Source organism: Malaclemys terrapin, chromosome 12 (genome assembly GCF_027887155.1).
Source record: "Malaclemys terrapin pileata isolate rMalTer1 chromosome 12, rMalTer1.hap1, whole genome shotgun sequence".
Lineage (NCBI taxonomy): Eukaryota > Metazoa > Chordata > Testudines > Emydidae > Malaclemys > Malaclemys terrapin.
Genome location: NC_071516.1, coordinates 3,441,122 through 3,456,906, shown reverse-complemented (window position 1 = coordinate 3,456,906; position 15,785 = coordinate 3,441,122). Strand labels below are relative to the sequence as shown.

The 15,785-nt window shown below is 55.8% G+C and overlaps 1 protein-coding gene across 1 annotated transcript; it reads left to right on the top strand.

Moving 5' to 3' along the window:
• Window positions 1-540: 540 nt before the first annotated feature.
• On the top strand, window positions 541-15,138 carry LOC128846616 (signal-regulatory protein beta-1-like). Its single transcript, XM_054045845.1, has 6 exons — window positions 541-652; window positions 8,885-9,051; window positions 11,894-12,229; window positions 13,198-13,512; window positions 14,033-14,383; window positions 15,032-15,138. The coding sequence occupies exons 2-6, from the start codon at window positions 8,979-8,981 to the stop codon at window positions 15,136-15,138; spliced, it is 1,182 nt and encodes a 393-aa protein (XP_053901820.1). The 5' UTR covers window positions 541-652; window positions 8,885-8,978.
• Window positions 15,139-15,785: the final 647 nt, after the last annotated feature.

Sequence of the window (15,785 nt, the reverse complement as noted above, 5' to 3'; positions counted from 1 at the left end):
CTTTGAACGAGGTGAGTCTTTGGGGTGAAGCTGCTGCCTGAGGCTCCCTAAACCCAAGGACTCCACTCGTCAGTCAGGACTGGCCTGGCCAGGGGGCCAGGAACAATTTTTACAGTGGGGGGGCTGAAAGCCTTTGAACCAAATTGCAAACCCCGGATACAATGGAAACTACTTCAAGCCAGGGGGTGCGGCAGCATCCCCAGCACCCCTAATTCCAGCACCTGTGGGCCTGGTCTGGGGCCAGCCAGCCGCTTTTGGTGGAGACAGTTGCCAGGCAGAGCTGGGCAGGCCCTGCTGGGTTGAGCTGGCGCACTGCTGTTCACCTGTGAGACCTGCAAGCGCCGTGCTGAGCCGTGGTGACATGCAGTGTCCTCTGAGCCGTGCCAAGGGGATGTCTGGGGATGTGTGTGTGTGTGGGGTGGGGTGGGGCGGGGCGGGGCAGGCACTGGGATGTGCTCACAGGAACTAACACAAACTCGCCACTGACTTCCTGTCCATTTGCTGATCTGATGCATTTACACTGCAGGTCAAATCTCCACTACAGGGTCTGGGCTGTTTTCCAGCCCCGCTCTCTGGCTCGGGCTCTTCCTGGAGAAGGTGCTGACTGCCGCCTTCCTCCTCTTCCTCTTCCTGAGAAGCAAAGCGTAACCAGGTAACTGCTGCTTTTCTGTGATTAACACTGGGCTGAGTTCCCGGAGAAAAGGGGCTAGAAGGAACCGCATTCCATGCTGCAGCCCAGGAGCAGAGCAGGAAGGGTTAAAGTCTCACAGGGAGTCAGTGTTCTGGGGTTGGGTGTCTCTGTGGCTGCTCATAGGATCCAGACCCTCCCAGTTCAGTTCCAGCTCAGATCACTAGTGACCTGGTGGTTTTCTGATGGTCCCAGCCCAGTTCCTAGAGACAGTAACTGGCCACATCACCAGGTGACCATCTCCCTGGGCACTCAGGCATCAGAGACCCCAAGGTTTGGGTACAAGTGGCGGATGAATTGCTCTGCCCCATAGAGTGGGTCCTGCTGGCTCGGGGTGAGCTACATGGAAAGCTGGCAGGCCTGGCCAGGCCTTCCACTGCCGGCTGCACCTCGGGCACATTCAAGGCCCTTCGTTCTCAGTGTTTATTTTGTTTACAATTTGCCAGGAATTTATCGGTGTTTATTACAAGAATCAAAAACCGAGTGCAAATCAGTGCAAAACATCACTTCACAGTTTTCAGGCTGAATATCAGGGTTGATATTCAGGGATGGGGAAAAGAAAAAAAAGCAACAAACAGAAAAGTCATAGTCCTGAGAGTAAAGGCGATTTCATGCTGTGGTTTATTTCCTGAACTCTACATTAACGGTATGTTGGCAGGGTTCTGGTGGCCGTGTTGGCCCCAGGATATTAGAGAGACAAGGTGGGGGAAGTAATGTCTTGTATTGGACCAACTTCTGTTGGTGGATGGTCCCTCACCTGCCTTGTCTCTCTCAGTAACAATATGGACACAGGTGCACATGCATACGTGCGAGTGTTTGTTTGTATCTTCCACTGCACAGCCGAACTTCCTTACACATTTACATGTCTACTAACTTATTATTACCATCAACACATGGTTGTAATGTCAGGAGTTGGATGTTCTTAACACAATCTGTATTTTCCTGTCCTTGAGTGGCCCAAAGCTCGGTGACAACGAGTGCAGTGCTGGGTTGTGCCTTTTGTGCTTCTTCGGACTCTGGCTGAAGCCTCCTGCCCCTGCTCCGCTCTGAAGAGTCAGGAGATGGTTGTGTAATTTCTGTTTGACATTAAACCACCCTGGTAATGCTTGAACTCACCCCAGGGCTTTTTAGCCCTTCCCTCCTTCTGCTTCAAGTTGCAAACTCAGCAGCTGGGAGGAATTCACTTGTGTGTCTCCTCTTCCTGGGTTGCAGCAACCAACAAAGTCTTTTGCCATCTGCTGGTCCATAGTATTTCGTCTGGTGTCGATGGGCCTGCGTTGTCAGGCAGGACATAACAGCTGCTTTCAGAGACTAGCGTTTCACACTAGTTCATGCTACTCTTCTGTCCGCTGATGTGCACAGCTACAGAGACTTCCAATGCGAATGCTCCAGTAGCACCGTACACGGTGGATACAGCTGTTATAAGTGAGATTAACGCAGGCAGCAACTCACAGTTAGTTACAAAGCCCCCACCCTGCACTAGGTGCGTGTTGATATTGTACCCAGAACATCTGGAGCCTTTTTGTAGCAGCCCAGGGTTTATCTGGCCCCTCTGCAGTTTGCGGGTTTAACCGCTCCCCTCCCTCCACCCTGCTCTGTCCTATTTAACCTCCTTTTGGAGAGTCCCTTTTCTGGAGCTGTTTTCCCATCAGCCTTTTTCATTTCTTCGCCTGAAAACAAAAGTCTCATTCACGAGCCAGATCTGCCTCCCTGGCCCCTACCAGGGGGAGTATGAAATCAGCAGGTGCCGGTGGCTGTGACACAAGCAGTTGGGAGCTGAGCACCATGCAGGGGCAGAACCGGGGAGCTGCCCGTAGAGAGGGGGAGGCAGAGGGGAGGTGAGTGTGGATAGTGGGGGGCACAATTTAAAGGTTCTGGTGTCCTGCAGTGGGCTCAGGGCTGGCACTGAGGAGACAAAGGAGTTTGGATCTAGAGCGACTCTGGATATGTCGTCGGATGCTCTGGAATAGCAGCTGGAGACTGTTCCAGCAGAGAGCTGCTCTGGAGCTTCCAGCCGACGGGGACAGCCAGCTTGGACAGTGCCTAATTGGCAGCACGAGACCTGTCAGGCTTCAGGACCCAAGGGAAAGGCTGGTGCAGCTGGTGCCAAGGGGAGCTCTGGGCAGGGCAGGAAGGCAGGGCCTGGGGCAGACAAGTGAAGAAGGCAGAGAGCTGCTGTAGGTGAATGGCTGTCTGGGGTGGGCAGGCGAGAGCGGAGAGCCCAGCGCCAGCTGTGTTACGAGGGAACGGGGGCAGGCGCTGTGGGCGCTGGCCGTAAACGCCTGGAGCCAGCTGCCTGCAGGAGGGTGGGGAGAGGCTCTAGCTGTGAGGGACCTGCCCTGAGCCTGCAGGCAGCTGGGGCAAGGGGCAGCTGTGTGCCGGGAGAGATGTGAGCTGGGCGCATATAGGGGGAAGGAGAAGAGACAGCTGTGCAGGGGGGTGCGGGACAGTCAGACACTGGGGATTGAGAACCTAGAGCCAGCTGTGCACTGCGGGGAGGGGGCAGGACCCAGCTGTGCAGGGGAGAGATGTTGGGCACTGAGGTCTAGACCCAGCTGTGTGCTGGGGGGAGGGGGCAGGACCCAGCTGTGCAGAGGGGTGAGCAGGGGAGAGGTACTGTGGACACTGCCCAGAGCAGGTGCAGGCGCCGTCTCTCTGCAGCATGGCGAGGGAGCCTGGCGCCCCACTGCCCAGTGCCCTGCCTGCCCAGGGGAAGCTCTGGGGTGGTTTTGCTGAGCCCAGGCCTGTGTGAGAAGGGGAGAAGTTGGCGGCGAGTCTCATACAGCAGCCAGCCCCCAGCCTGTGCCCTGGGGAGGGGTCAGGGGTCCCCAGCAGATATAAACCGTGGTAGAAATGGGAGGGGGATGTTACCCCAGGTACCCCCCACATTTCACCTCTGTCGGGTAGGACGGGCTGAAGGTTTGTGGCTGAAGGCTGGTGTTGGGTCTGTTTGAAATAATGAATGTTCCGCAACGGCAGCAAAACCAAAGCTCTTGTGCTTTGACCTGAGCAATTAAACTGGGGGAACCATCCAGATCAGAAAGCGCCCGGCCTCCGCGGGCCCCCCTGGGCATTTCTCTGCCCCTTTTTCATCTATAAGCTCTGGGCATTTGCATGAAAGCAGGAACCGTGTCGCTCTAAGAGTTCCTGGACGGTAGCTGCTTCCACACGCACGTGCAGCAGTTGATCGGGGAGGCCAGGAGAACTGGGATGGGAATGGGGGTTGGGCCCGATGATCCTGGCCCAACCCAACCCCCAACCCCCGTTCCCTGCCGATCTCCTCAGTGACAGGAAATAAGCAAAAGGAGACACAGCGACGGGGAACGGGGGGAATTTCTTCCTCAGCTTTTCAAGAGTTTTCTGGCCAGTGTCGGCTGCTCTTTAACAAGCCGGGCCCAGCAACGCCTCCAGGCTCCACATCACTATCTGCTGTGTTGTACACCCAGCCGGGGGCTGTTAGCAGCTCTGAGGGGCTCCATGCAGCCCAGCTCTGCAGGAGGGAGGTCACAGCAATGCAGGGCTGGGTGGCCCTGCTGTGTGATGTGTGTGTGTTGAGTGGTGTGTGTGTTCATGGACTGGGGGAAAACTGAGAGGGGAGCTGTGCAGAAAAGCCCCTGGAAATGTGTCCAATAACACTGATGTGTTTGAGGGTCACGTCCCAGGCAGGGTCAGTGCTGACGGGCTTGGCAGAAACACAGACAAATACATGGTCCCTGCCCCAAAGAGCTTAGAGTCCGAGAACACCAGTGCAATGGGAACGGCTCGGGGAGAGGGACACAATCAGAGAGATACAATTCCTATATCGGTGTTCACACTAGCAATTCGTTTGTTATACACTGATGACGAGCTCCGTCTGCCCCGAAACACAGACATCATCCCTTGTCTGATTTCATTGTCCAGTCATTAAACCCGCTGAACTGCATCCAAAGAGCCCATCACCTGGCTGCTGGGTACTCACTGGAATGCTTCATGGCAGACGTCATTGATCAAGCCGCTCAGAACCAGGACAGATGCAAACAGGACGCCAGACGCACAGAGATCCCTCAGTGCTGCTGTAGGTTTGTGGTCAGAGGATTCAGCTGGCAAAGGAAAAGACATCACAGCAGAAAACAACGAAGACGTGTGTAATTCAGTTTGGGTGCCTGCCCTGCTCCCTGTGATCTCATTTGGGAGAGATCGAGTTCTCCACAAACTGACACAGAGTGAAAACACAATGGAGCAGGGGATCATGGAGCTTTAAGACTAGAAATGGGACAAAACCAAAAACAGACTCTCAAATCCTAACCCATGGAAATATTTGAGAGGGACATGGTTTAGTGCCGGCCTCCATTTATTTATTAATTATCATCACACACCGCTGAGATCTAGGCCCCGTGGTGCTAAGTGCTGTACAAACACAGTGTAAGAGACACTTACCTGCCCTAAATAATTTCCGATCTGTCATAAACGAAGGAGGGGGGTAGCTCCCTTTTACGGACACCCAGCCAGCCAGTTAGCTATAAAATCCCTGTTAGTAGCTGTTCTTTTATTTGGGCTTTTCTTTAACCTTTTACAGGTAAAGTAAAGGTTAAAAAGAAGGGAGTGGGCACCTGACCAAAAGAGCTAATGGGAGGACTAGAACTTTTTAAAATTGGGAACCAACTTCCCTTTGTCTCTGTGTTGTGGTTTTCCGGGGAAGAGCAGAACAGGGCAGCACTTATGCTGTGAGACGCTAAACGCCAGGTATGAAAATCATCAGATCAGACCTAGAGATTACTTATCTGAAACCCCAGACATGTAAATAAGTCAGGGAAAATGTCGGAAGACTTGATCCGGGCTATTTCTTTTATTTCTTATTGGTTTGTGGATTGCTCTGTGCTAATCCCAGGGGCTTTTGTTTTGCTGATGTAAGCAGAGTCAGGATGAGCTCTACCCTGACATCTGGTGGTGAATTATGGCGAATGTGGAAAAGAACTCCAGGGGCTGATCTGGTTTGCATAGGCACACCCACCCGCCTGGCATGAAACAACAGCAACTCAAAGTGGTTACTTTGGCTGGTGTGGGATCCCCAGTTTCTCTATTATTGGGGCAGGAAGAATAAAGTTTTGTTACCCTGATTCTGTGAATCAAGGCCAGTGGAACTGTTGTATGACGGAAGGACTGAGTGAGTCCTTCACCATTACCTAAGTAGCACTTGCTTGACAAGGGGCATGGGTTACAAAACCCAGTGAATAGAGAGAGAGAGAGAGAGGGGGGGGGGATAGGGATAGGTGTTTGTACCTGATGATGTGGGCTCTCTTTGAGGGTTTGAAACACCAATTGAACTACCTCCTCTCTCCACTGTTGAACGTCAGAGCTAACTTTGGTTACAGGCTGCTGAGCTGAATTCACTTTGGGCCAATGGTGCACTAGCACTGGGGCTCCCCTACTATGAGCTGAAATCACAAAAGAGATAAAGTTATTAAGAGCTGAGATCACTGAGGCTGTGTTAACTAGTGGGGGAGCCTGAAACTATATTGCTAAGCTACTGGCGGAGCAGCTAGCAGACTGGAGCCTCACGGGGACGGTTGGAGTGGAGCTGAGCGACTCACAGGTCAGTGAGCCGGGCGGAGCGGCTGGAGAAGCAGCGAGCAGAGCGGAGCCTTGTGGGAGCGGCCCAAGGAACGGCTGAAGTGGAGCAGAGCTGAGCGGCTCACAGGTTGGTGAGCAGAGCGGAGCAGCTGCCAGAGCAGTTCGTGGACGGCGGGAGCAGCTCACGGGACAGCTGGTGGAGTGGAGCGGCTCGTGGAGAAGGCTGCGGCGGAACCCCACGGAGAGGCAGCCGGTGCCCCTTAACACCCTGCGTGCCTTCCCCTCCCCCCCTCTGCTTGAACTCTGGGGCTGTACTGACCAGGGACAGAGACTTTGGGAGGTTGTTGGACTTTTGGGACTTTGGTGATCCTTGGGTTGCTGGTTTCAAGAACCAAAGGGAAAGGACACAGCCAAATTTGCTGGGGTGGGTTTTTTGCTCATGAAGCCTGTTTGTGGTGTTTTTCCAATTTAATGTTGATGTCGTTTACCTCATGTTATTAAACATTTTCTGTTACACTCAGACTCCGTGCTTGCGAGAGGGGAAGTATTGCCTCTTAGAGGCGCCCAGGGGGTGGTATGTAATTGTCCCAGGTCACTGGGTGGGGGCTCGAGCCGGTTTTGCATTGTGTTATTGAAACGGAACCCTTAGATACAGAACCCGGCCCTTGTTGCTGCCAACTTAGATGGGCAGAAGGGTTACACTTGCAACATTTAAGCTGAACCACAAGCTAAAGATCCAGCAAAAGCCTAAGTTCCAGATGTATTTTTTCTTTTTGTTTTTAATAACATTGACCTTTTGAAAGACCAGGACTGGATTTTTCTGTCCCTAAGAGGTTTGTGCACATGCTTTTTTAACTAGCTGGTGGCAACAGCTGATTTCCTTTGTTTTTCATTCTCAGCTCTTCCTTGGAGGGGGGGTGAAAGGGCTTGAGGGTACCCCCCAGGAAGGAATTCCCAAGTGCGCCTTCCTGGGTTCTCAAAAGGGTTTTTTTGCATTTGAGTGGGGGCAGCATCTACCCATCCAAGGGCAGAGAGAAGCTGTAACTTTGGGAGTTTAATACCAGCCTGAAGTGACCAGTATTAATTTTTAGAATCCTTGCGCGCCACCCCCCCACCCTGCACTCAAAGTGCAAAGTGGGGAATCAGCCTTGACATCATGGAACTAGCCAAATCAGAAAAAGGGCAATTTCAAGATGGGAACGGGGGCCCTGAAGGACTCAGCAACTTCCCCAGGGTCACAGATAATTGAACCTCTCCTGTACAGGGCCGGCTCTAGCTTTTTTGCTGCCCCAAGCAGCAAAAAAAAGCGCTGCCCCCGAGCCTCCTCACCGAGCGCCGGAGCCTGCCCCCCCCTGCGCCGAGCGCTGCCGGAACCCCCCCCGAGCGCCGAGCGCTGCGCCCCTCCCCCCCGAGCGCCGTGCCACCGGAGCCCGCCCCCGCCCCCTGCTGAGCGCCGCCGGAACCCCCCTCCAGCGCTGCACCCGCGCCGCCCCCTCGCCGAGCCCCGCGCAACCGGAGCCCGCCCCCCCAGCACCGCGTCGCCGCGGAATGCCGCGCCGCGCTCCACCCGCCGCCCCTTACCAGGTGCCACACCAAGCATGTGCTTGAGTGCCTGGTGCCTGGAGCCGGCCCTGCTCCTGTATCCCAGTTCAGTGCTTTTAGCCAGGACCAGTGCAAACCGGATGCCAGAAGCACAGATGAAAACACAATGGAGCAGAGGTTGATGAAGCTTTAGACTAGAAATGGGACGAAACTAAAAACAGACTCTCAAATCCTAACCCATGGAAATATTTGAAGGGGGACATGGTTTAATACCTGCCTCCATTTATTTATTATCATCAGGATTATTTTTATAGTCTAGAGCACAGTGCTGAGATCTAGGCCCCATGGTGCTAGGTGCTGTACAAACACAGTGTAAGAGACAATTCCCTGCACTAAATAATTTACCCACTAACTATCCAAGCGAGGAAAAGGACAGTTTCAAGATGAGAACGGAGGTCCTGAAGGACTCAGCGACTTCCCCAGGGTCACAGATAATTGAACATCTCCTGGATCCCAGTCCAGTGCTTTTAGCACAGACCTTCTTTCTCCTCTCAGCCAAACTGGATCCAAACGCAGCCAAACTCCAGCCTAGACCTAATCCAGATCCACCCTCTCCCTGCCCAGCCCATCTCTAATTAACAGATCAGGTGCTGGGAGTGGCCATGTGCCATCCGCCCACTGAGGCGTGTGTTGAAGGAGCCTCTCTGGTAGCAGTCACCGCCAGGAACTAGCTCCAGAACAGGGGTCTCCGGGCCCAGTTTTCAGACGTCTCTGTGGACAGTGTTTCTGAACATGCACTGGCTGGTAAATGCTCTGGTTTGGTGTTCAGGAGGGAGATTTCAACACTGTCAGGGAATTCCCTTCCCAAAGAGCAGCTCTGCCAGGACCCCTCTCTCCACCCTTCAATACCCCAGCAGCGTTAGCCTGGGTGCTGAAGATCATGGCAGTCGAAGGGCTGGATTACGTGAGGCTTCACGAGAGAACACGGGTCACCAGCCGCTTCGCTGTGAGAAGTAAAATTAATGGTGCAGAAAAAACAGTTGAGTCTGCAGAGAGGTGGAATAGGGAAATATAACTTCAGCAATCCACTTCCTTCTGCATTAGGGGAAGGTCTGATCCTGAACCTCAAACTTCTCAGTTTGGACAACGGAGAGCTGGCAAAGGCTGCAGTGTTGAAAGGTCGCCCTCTGACAACAAAATGGCTCCGTCGACCCCTGTGTCTGGATTGTCTCTTCCATGGTTGGTGCTGCTGCTTCTCCAGGAAATCCCTGGTGAGTGTAGAACATAGACCAGGGGTCGGCAACCTTTCAGAAGTGCTGTGCCGAGTCTTCATTTAGTCACTCTAATATAAGGTTTCGTGTGCCAGTCATACATTTAACGTTTTTAGAAGGTCTCTTTCTATAAGTCTATAATATCTAACTAAACTATTGTTGTATGTAAAGTAAATAGGGTTTTTAAAATGTTTAAGAAGCTTCATTTAAAATTAAATTAAAATGCAGAGCCCCCTGGACCGGTGGCCAGGACCCGGGCAGTGTGAGTGCCACTGAAAATCAGCACGCGTGCCACGTTCAGTACACGTTCCATAGGTTGCCTACCCCTGATCTAAAGGGAGGAATAAACCCTTGTGTATTTTATATTCTTGACCCCAGCTTGTGATCAGCTTATGCTCTGGAGTGTGAGAACCGGTAACAGTGTTTAAAACTTGATCCCAGCTGGTGTCACTGCAGGGGCTGGTCTTCTTTTTATAAGCGTCTGATCTTTTTGTAGAAATCTTACTGAGCAATTAGATTCAACAATATCCTGCAGCAGTGAATTCCACAGGTTAGTTAGATCTGGGTTAAAAATATTTCTTTTTATCCCTTTAAATCATGTTGCTTTCAGACTTCATTGGATGCCATGTCTGTGTGGGGCCATCACGGGGCAGAATAACCCTCTGTTCATTGGCAGTAAGTGACACACCCAGAAGCTCCTTCTCTGTGACTGGAGCAGCGCAGCAGCTGGGCTCAGGGCCTTGTCCCTGCTTGTGCCCATGAGGTTCTGTCTCTGCCCCAGCTCCCCTGCTCATGCTCAGCCCAACAGCTCCCTGGTCCCTGCCTGCTCCCGGGAGCCGGGGTGGAGCTCTGAAAACGCGGCTCCGGGGCAGCCTGCAGGGGTCGCTGTGGAACAACACAAGTTACTCCCTGGGCAGTTAAAGCCCCACCCTGGGCAGGGCCCGGCTCTAGGCCGTGTTAGGATATAGCAACAGAGGGTCCTGTGGCACCTTTAAGACTAACAGAGCATAAGCTTTCGTGGGAAGGAACCTCCCTTCTTCAGATGCAAGTCTTACCCAGATTCAGACTAACACGGCTACCCCTCTGATACTTGTTAGGATATAGATATTCAGGCCTGTCTGTAAAGGCCTATACTTTAAGAATGTAGGTGTCTTCTTATCACTTAGCTAGTTCTAGAGGTATAAAAGAAAGAAACAAAATCACTGTCTGTCTGTGTAAGGGCCTTCTCGTACTGTGACAGTCTGAGGCTCTGTTCTTAGGCTAAGTAAGGCCTTTGAGAAGTGAACGGTCACATCCTCACATTCCAAACCGGTCACATGGAAATAAGGTGCTATTGGGCTGCAGGGCCGGCTATAGGCCGATTCAGCCGATTCGGCTGAATTGGGCCCCGCGCCAAGAGGGCCCCGCGCTGCAGCTCTCCACCCCGCCCCCAGCTCACTTCCCCCTCCTCCCCTCCCCTGAACGCTCCGCCCCCTCCCCTGCTTCCCGCGAATCTCTGAAGTCTGAAAAGAAGCAGGGGCGGGCGGGTGTATCAGCACACAAGGTAAGCTGGGGTGGCAGGGGCTCGGGGAGGCGCGGCCCGTTCCCGCAGGCCCCAGCGGCTCTGGCCCGGCTTGGCTCCAGCCCGGCCCCCGCGGCGCGGCCTGGGTCGGCTCCGGCCCGGCGCGGCCCCCGCGGCGCGGCTCGGGTCGTCCCCCCCCGGCGAGGCCCCCGCGGCGCGGCTCGTGTCCCCCCCACCTCCGGCGCAGCGGCTCGGGTCGTGTCTCGGCCCCTGCGGCGCGGTCGTGTCGTGTCTTCCCCCCCCCCCGGCGCGGTCCCCGCGGCGCGGCTTGGGTCGTGTCTCGGCCCCCGCGGCTCGGCTCGGGTTGTGTCCTCCCCCAGCGCGGCTCGGGTCGTGTTCCCCCCCGGCACGGCCCCCGCGGCGTGGCTCCGGGTCGGACCCAAGCCTGGCAACCCCTGCCGAGCCCGGCTCGATTCCTGGGGGCGGGGCTTGCAGCAAGCCCCGCCCCCAGGAATCGGGTCCCGCTCTTGCTAAAGCCTACACCGGCCCTGTTGGGCTGTTAGAATACAATCCTGTCCTGATATTCCCATCACCTCCAGAGAAGGGGAAGAGCCTAGAAGAGGTAAAAGGACACTTAGTTTGATAGCATCCTGTCTGGCAAGAACTCACTTATCAATAAACACAGCTGGAAAACCCTTCTGTCTGTAGAGATGTAGTTGTGAAATCCTCACTTCTGTATTGTTTTGTATAGTTATTTGCATGGTCTCTGTCTGGTTCTGTGATTGTTTCTGTCTGCTGTATAATTAATTTTGTTGGGTGTAGACCAATTAAGGTGGTGGGACATAATTGGTTAAATAACCATGTTACACTGTGTGAGGATTGGTTAGTTAAATTTCAGTAAAATGATTGGCTAAGGGATAGCTAAGCAGAACTCAAGTTTTACTATATAGTCTGTAGTCAATCAGGAAGTAAGGGGGGATGGGAACAGGGAATGGGGAAATTGGAATCATGTTTTGCTAAGGGGGGAATGGGAACAGGGATGGTTCTGTGGTGTCAGAGCTGGGAAGGGGGACATTGAGAAGGAAACTGGACTCCTGCTTGCTGGAAGTTCACCCCAATAAACATCGAATTGTTTGCGCCTTTGCACTTCGGGTCTTGGTGCTCTCAGTTCATGCGAGAAGGACCAGGGAAGAGAGCGGGTGAAGGAATAAGCCCCCTGACAGGCAGGGCTGGGAGCAGGAGCCACACACCGGTGCCGGGCGTGGGACTGAACCCCCTGCTGCTGCGGGACTGGGGCTTGTCAACCAGCCTCCCCCAGCCCGGCCTGTTCTCTCCTTCCAGGGGTCGGGGCCCAGGAGTTCCAGCTGCTGCAGCCCCAGGGCGCCGTGTCGGTGTCAGCGGGAGAGACTCTCACTCTGATCTGCTCTGTGACTGGGGTCCCTCCAGTGGGACCCGTGAAGTGGTTCAAGGGCTCGGGCAGTGGCCGCCAGCTCGTTTATGCAGATAAGGGATCATTCCCCCGGGTGACTCGGGCTTTCTCTGACACAAACTTCACCATCCGCATCAGTGACACCCGCCCCGAGGACGCCGGGATCTATCGCTGTGTGAAGTTTGAGAAGGGGTCGGTAGTCGATGAGGAGTTCAGATCCGGCGCTGGCACCGTCGTGACTGTGAGCGGTGAGTGCGAGCTCCCCCCATCCCCACGCCCCTCCCCACCGGGGGCTGGGACCAGGGCGGGGAACAACCCAGCTCGGCCCAGACACTGACCGGGGAGCTGCGCTTCCACCGACACTGCAGCAAAGTGGGACCCGGGTTCAGACCTACACCTGCGGGGAGGGGGGGGCGGTGATGGGTTTTAGGGAGATGGGGGGAGAAGAGGGAGAAATGTCTGTTCTAGCCCCAGGGATCGCTGCCCCCCAACGAAAACGAAGTGCCAGGTGCGCCAGGGGTGCAGTGGGGGGTGACTGGCCGGATGGGTGAATTGGGGGGGGGGTGACAGGCCGGGTAGGTGCAGTGGGGGGGTGACTGGCCGGGTGGGTGCAGTGGGGGGGGGGTCAGGTGTTGGGTTGATTCTTCTCACTCGGCCCCTCCAGAAAGACCTGCCGGAGCGGCTGGCGGGGGGGGAGGGGGGGGAGTGCCCGGCTCTGCCGCCCTTCGCAGCCTCCAGCCGAACCGGCTGCGACTCCTCACACTCACCTCCGCGGGAGAATCGCTCCCAGCACCAGGTGGTTTCTCCTCCCCCCAGTGCCCGGGGCAGCCCCATGGAGACGGGGAGCGAGGAGCAGGCCGGCTGGGGCGGCTGCAGAGAGTTTGTGCTTCCTTGGCAGAACTGACCTGCGGCCAGACCCGGTCCTGGGGTGAATCTACTCGACCCCCCGCCCCCATCCCCTGTAGGGCTCTGGCTGTGGGCACAGAGCTCGGCTGCAGCCATGGGGTTACTGGGATGTTTTTCTTCCTTTCCTAAGACACTTCCCCAGCCCCAGCAAAGACTCTCCTAGCCTTGTCCCCTCCCCCTCTTTGCATTTGCTCAGGGGCTGGGGCTCCCCCGATCTCAGGCTGTCTCTGTGGGGAGGTGGGTCCCGTGGGGCGGGGGGATGGACTCTCAGTCGCAGAGGGATCTGACTGATAAACACTTCTCCCTGCAGCCAGACCGTCGGCCCCGTCTGTGTCTGGCCCCCCCAGCAGGGCAGAGCCGGGTCCCCCAGTGACTTTCACCTGCACGTCAGGAGGATTCTCCCCCAGAGACATCGCTGTGACCTGGCTCAAAAATGGGGCTAAACTCCCAGCCCCCCAGCCCCGGGTTCTCCCTGCACACGAGAGCGTCTCCTACAGCGTGTCCAGCACCGTGGGGGTGAGCCTGACCGCAGGAGACACCCGCTCCCAGCTCACCTGTCAGATAGAGCACAGCACCTTACCGGCTCCCCTGCGTGCGACGTACAACCTCAGTGATGCCCTGCGAGGTAGGAGCCCAGCCGGGGCTGACCCCTGGGGATCTGCTACTGGGGTGTGTGGGGGCTGAGACAGACCCATCGCCTTTTGGGTCCCTTTCGGGTGGTTATCTTGTGGGGGGGGGTGTCAGACAGTGAAATCCAGATTTGGGTCCAGTCTCTGCCCATCTCTCATCCTCGGGCCCTTAGAACGGAGAGACCCTTCCCAATTGAAGTTACCCAGCCTGCTGTGTGTTTTGTCCAGGGATGGAGAGGAGCGAAATTAGGGACGTGAGGAACATTTCCCCCCCCCCTCTGCTAATTCTGGTGGCTTTTAAAGAATTTCCCTGAGCCTCCCACCAGCTGGGAAGGGCCTGGATAAAGAAGAGATTCAGTGAGAGCTGAACGTGCTCCAGGGAGGGATGGGGGAGGGGGAGCGGATGGAGGTGGGCTCAGGGGGAGGTCAGTCTGTCCAGCCCAGAAATTTCCCTGTAACTCAGCAGGAAAAGGAGAATTTCTGTAGATGCCGAGCGCAGGATATCTGTGCTCTCAGTTCCCCCCAGGCTGCGAGTGGGCACTGACCCAGCGGCGCCCGTCGCACTGAACGAGTCTGTGATGTTCACCTGCCACGCAGAGGGGTTTTACCCGAAGGACGCGAGTCTCACCTGGCTGGAGAACGGAAATGAGACGAATCTGGGAAAATCCTCCCCCCTGGCTGAGAATCCAGACGGGACGTACACGCTCCAGAGCTCCCTGGAGGTCAAAGCAACTGAGCAGAGGAGGCAGTCTGCGTTCACCTGTCGGGTTGTGCACGATTCCCAGCCCCCCGTCAGTGCCAGCGCGATGCTGAGACTCTCCCAGGTTCCTGCTGAGCCAGGTAAAGATCCCACTTCACCTAGTACAGGTAAATGTGCAGTCGAACCCTCCCCCCCTGCACTGCTGGGAAACGCCAGGTCTGGTCTGCGGAACCCAGGGGCCATTTCAGCCCATCTCCGTCAGGGGAGCCCCTCAGTGTAACAGCCACTCTTTTATTCCAGGATTATCGCTCGGCTCTGCTCTCCTGGAGCTCGTGGAGGGAGTGGGATGGGGAAGGTTAAGGGCAGGAACTGTCACTGGGAAGATGCTCTGTGCAGCCCTGCAGGGTGTGACTGTCCCTAGAGAGGGGCTTGAACATGGTCACTCCTGCAGAGCTGCTGACCCAAGGACTCCGGCACTGCTCAGGATTTGAGACTTTTAGGTAAAAGTGCAGGTGGCTCCTGAGTCCTTATTCTCCTGCTCTGCGAAGCTCGAGGTCTCCCCTGTAGCGTCTGGGCTGCCCTGGGGCCAGCCTGCAGCGTGTGGATACAGCTGCCAGGCAGAGCTGGGCAAACTCTGCAGGGGCCATTTGCCAACCTGCTGTTCACAGACAGGAACTCGCCAAGCCCCATGGAAGGCCAGTTTCCTCGGAGCCCGGTAAAGGGGCATGTGAGCCAGGGAGGGATGGCCGGGAACCAGCAGTTCTCTTGTCCGCGGGGGGTTTCTGTCCATTGGCTGATCTGGTGCATTTACACAGCAGGTCAGGGTCTGTTCTCCAGCCCCGCTCTCTGGATCGGGCTCTTCCTGGAGAAGGTGCTGACAGCCGCCTTCCTCTTCTTCCTCTTCCAGAGAAGCAAAGCATAACCAGGTAAATGTAGATTTGCTGTGAGTGCCCCTGGGAGCCAGAGGGAATGGATTGTAATGGTGCAGCCCAGGAGCAGAGCAGGAAGTGTTAAAGTCTCATAGGGAGTCAGTGTTGTGGGGTTGGGTGTGTCTGGGGCTGCTCATGGGATATAGACCCTCCCCGTCTGATGCCAGCCTAGATCACTGGTGACAGGACAGTTTTTTTTCACGGCCCCATTCCAGTTCCTAGAGCCCAAACGGCCCCATCCCCAGGTGACCATCTCCCTGGGCACTACCTGCTGCTGTCACCGGGCATCAGAGCCCCCAAGGATTGGATACAAGTGGGAAATGAATTGCTCTGCCCCATCGAGTGGGTCCTGCTGGCTCAGGGTGAGTTCCATGGCGAGCTGGCGGGGCTGGCCAGGCTTTCCATCACTGTCTGCGCCTCCGTCACAGAGAAGCCCCTTTGCTCCTCTCCTGGTCACACGCAGCCTCCTCTCCACACGCTCCCTCCATCTGGAAAATGCCTCCCAGGTTCCCCGTGGGACACAGTCCAGGCCCCTGGTGAGCTCGGGAATCCCTGCCACAAACAGCCAGGCGGGTCGGGGGAGCCCTGCAGGGGCCAGGGACACAAAGGGGATCAGTTCCCCTTTATCTCGCGTTAGGCG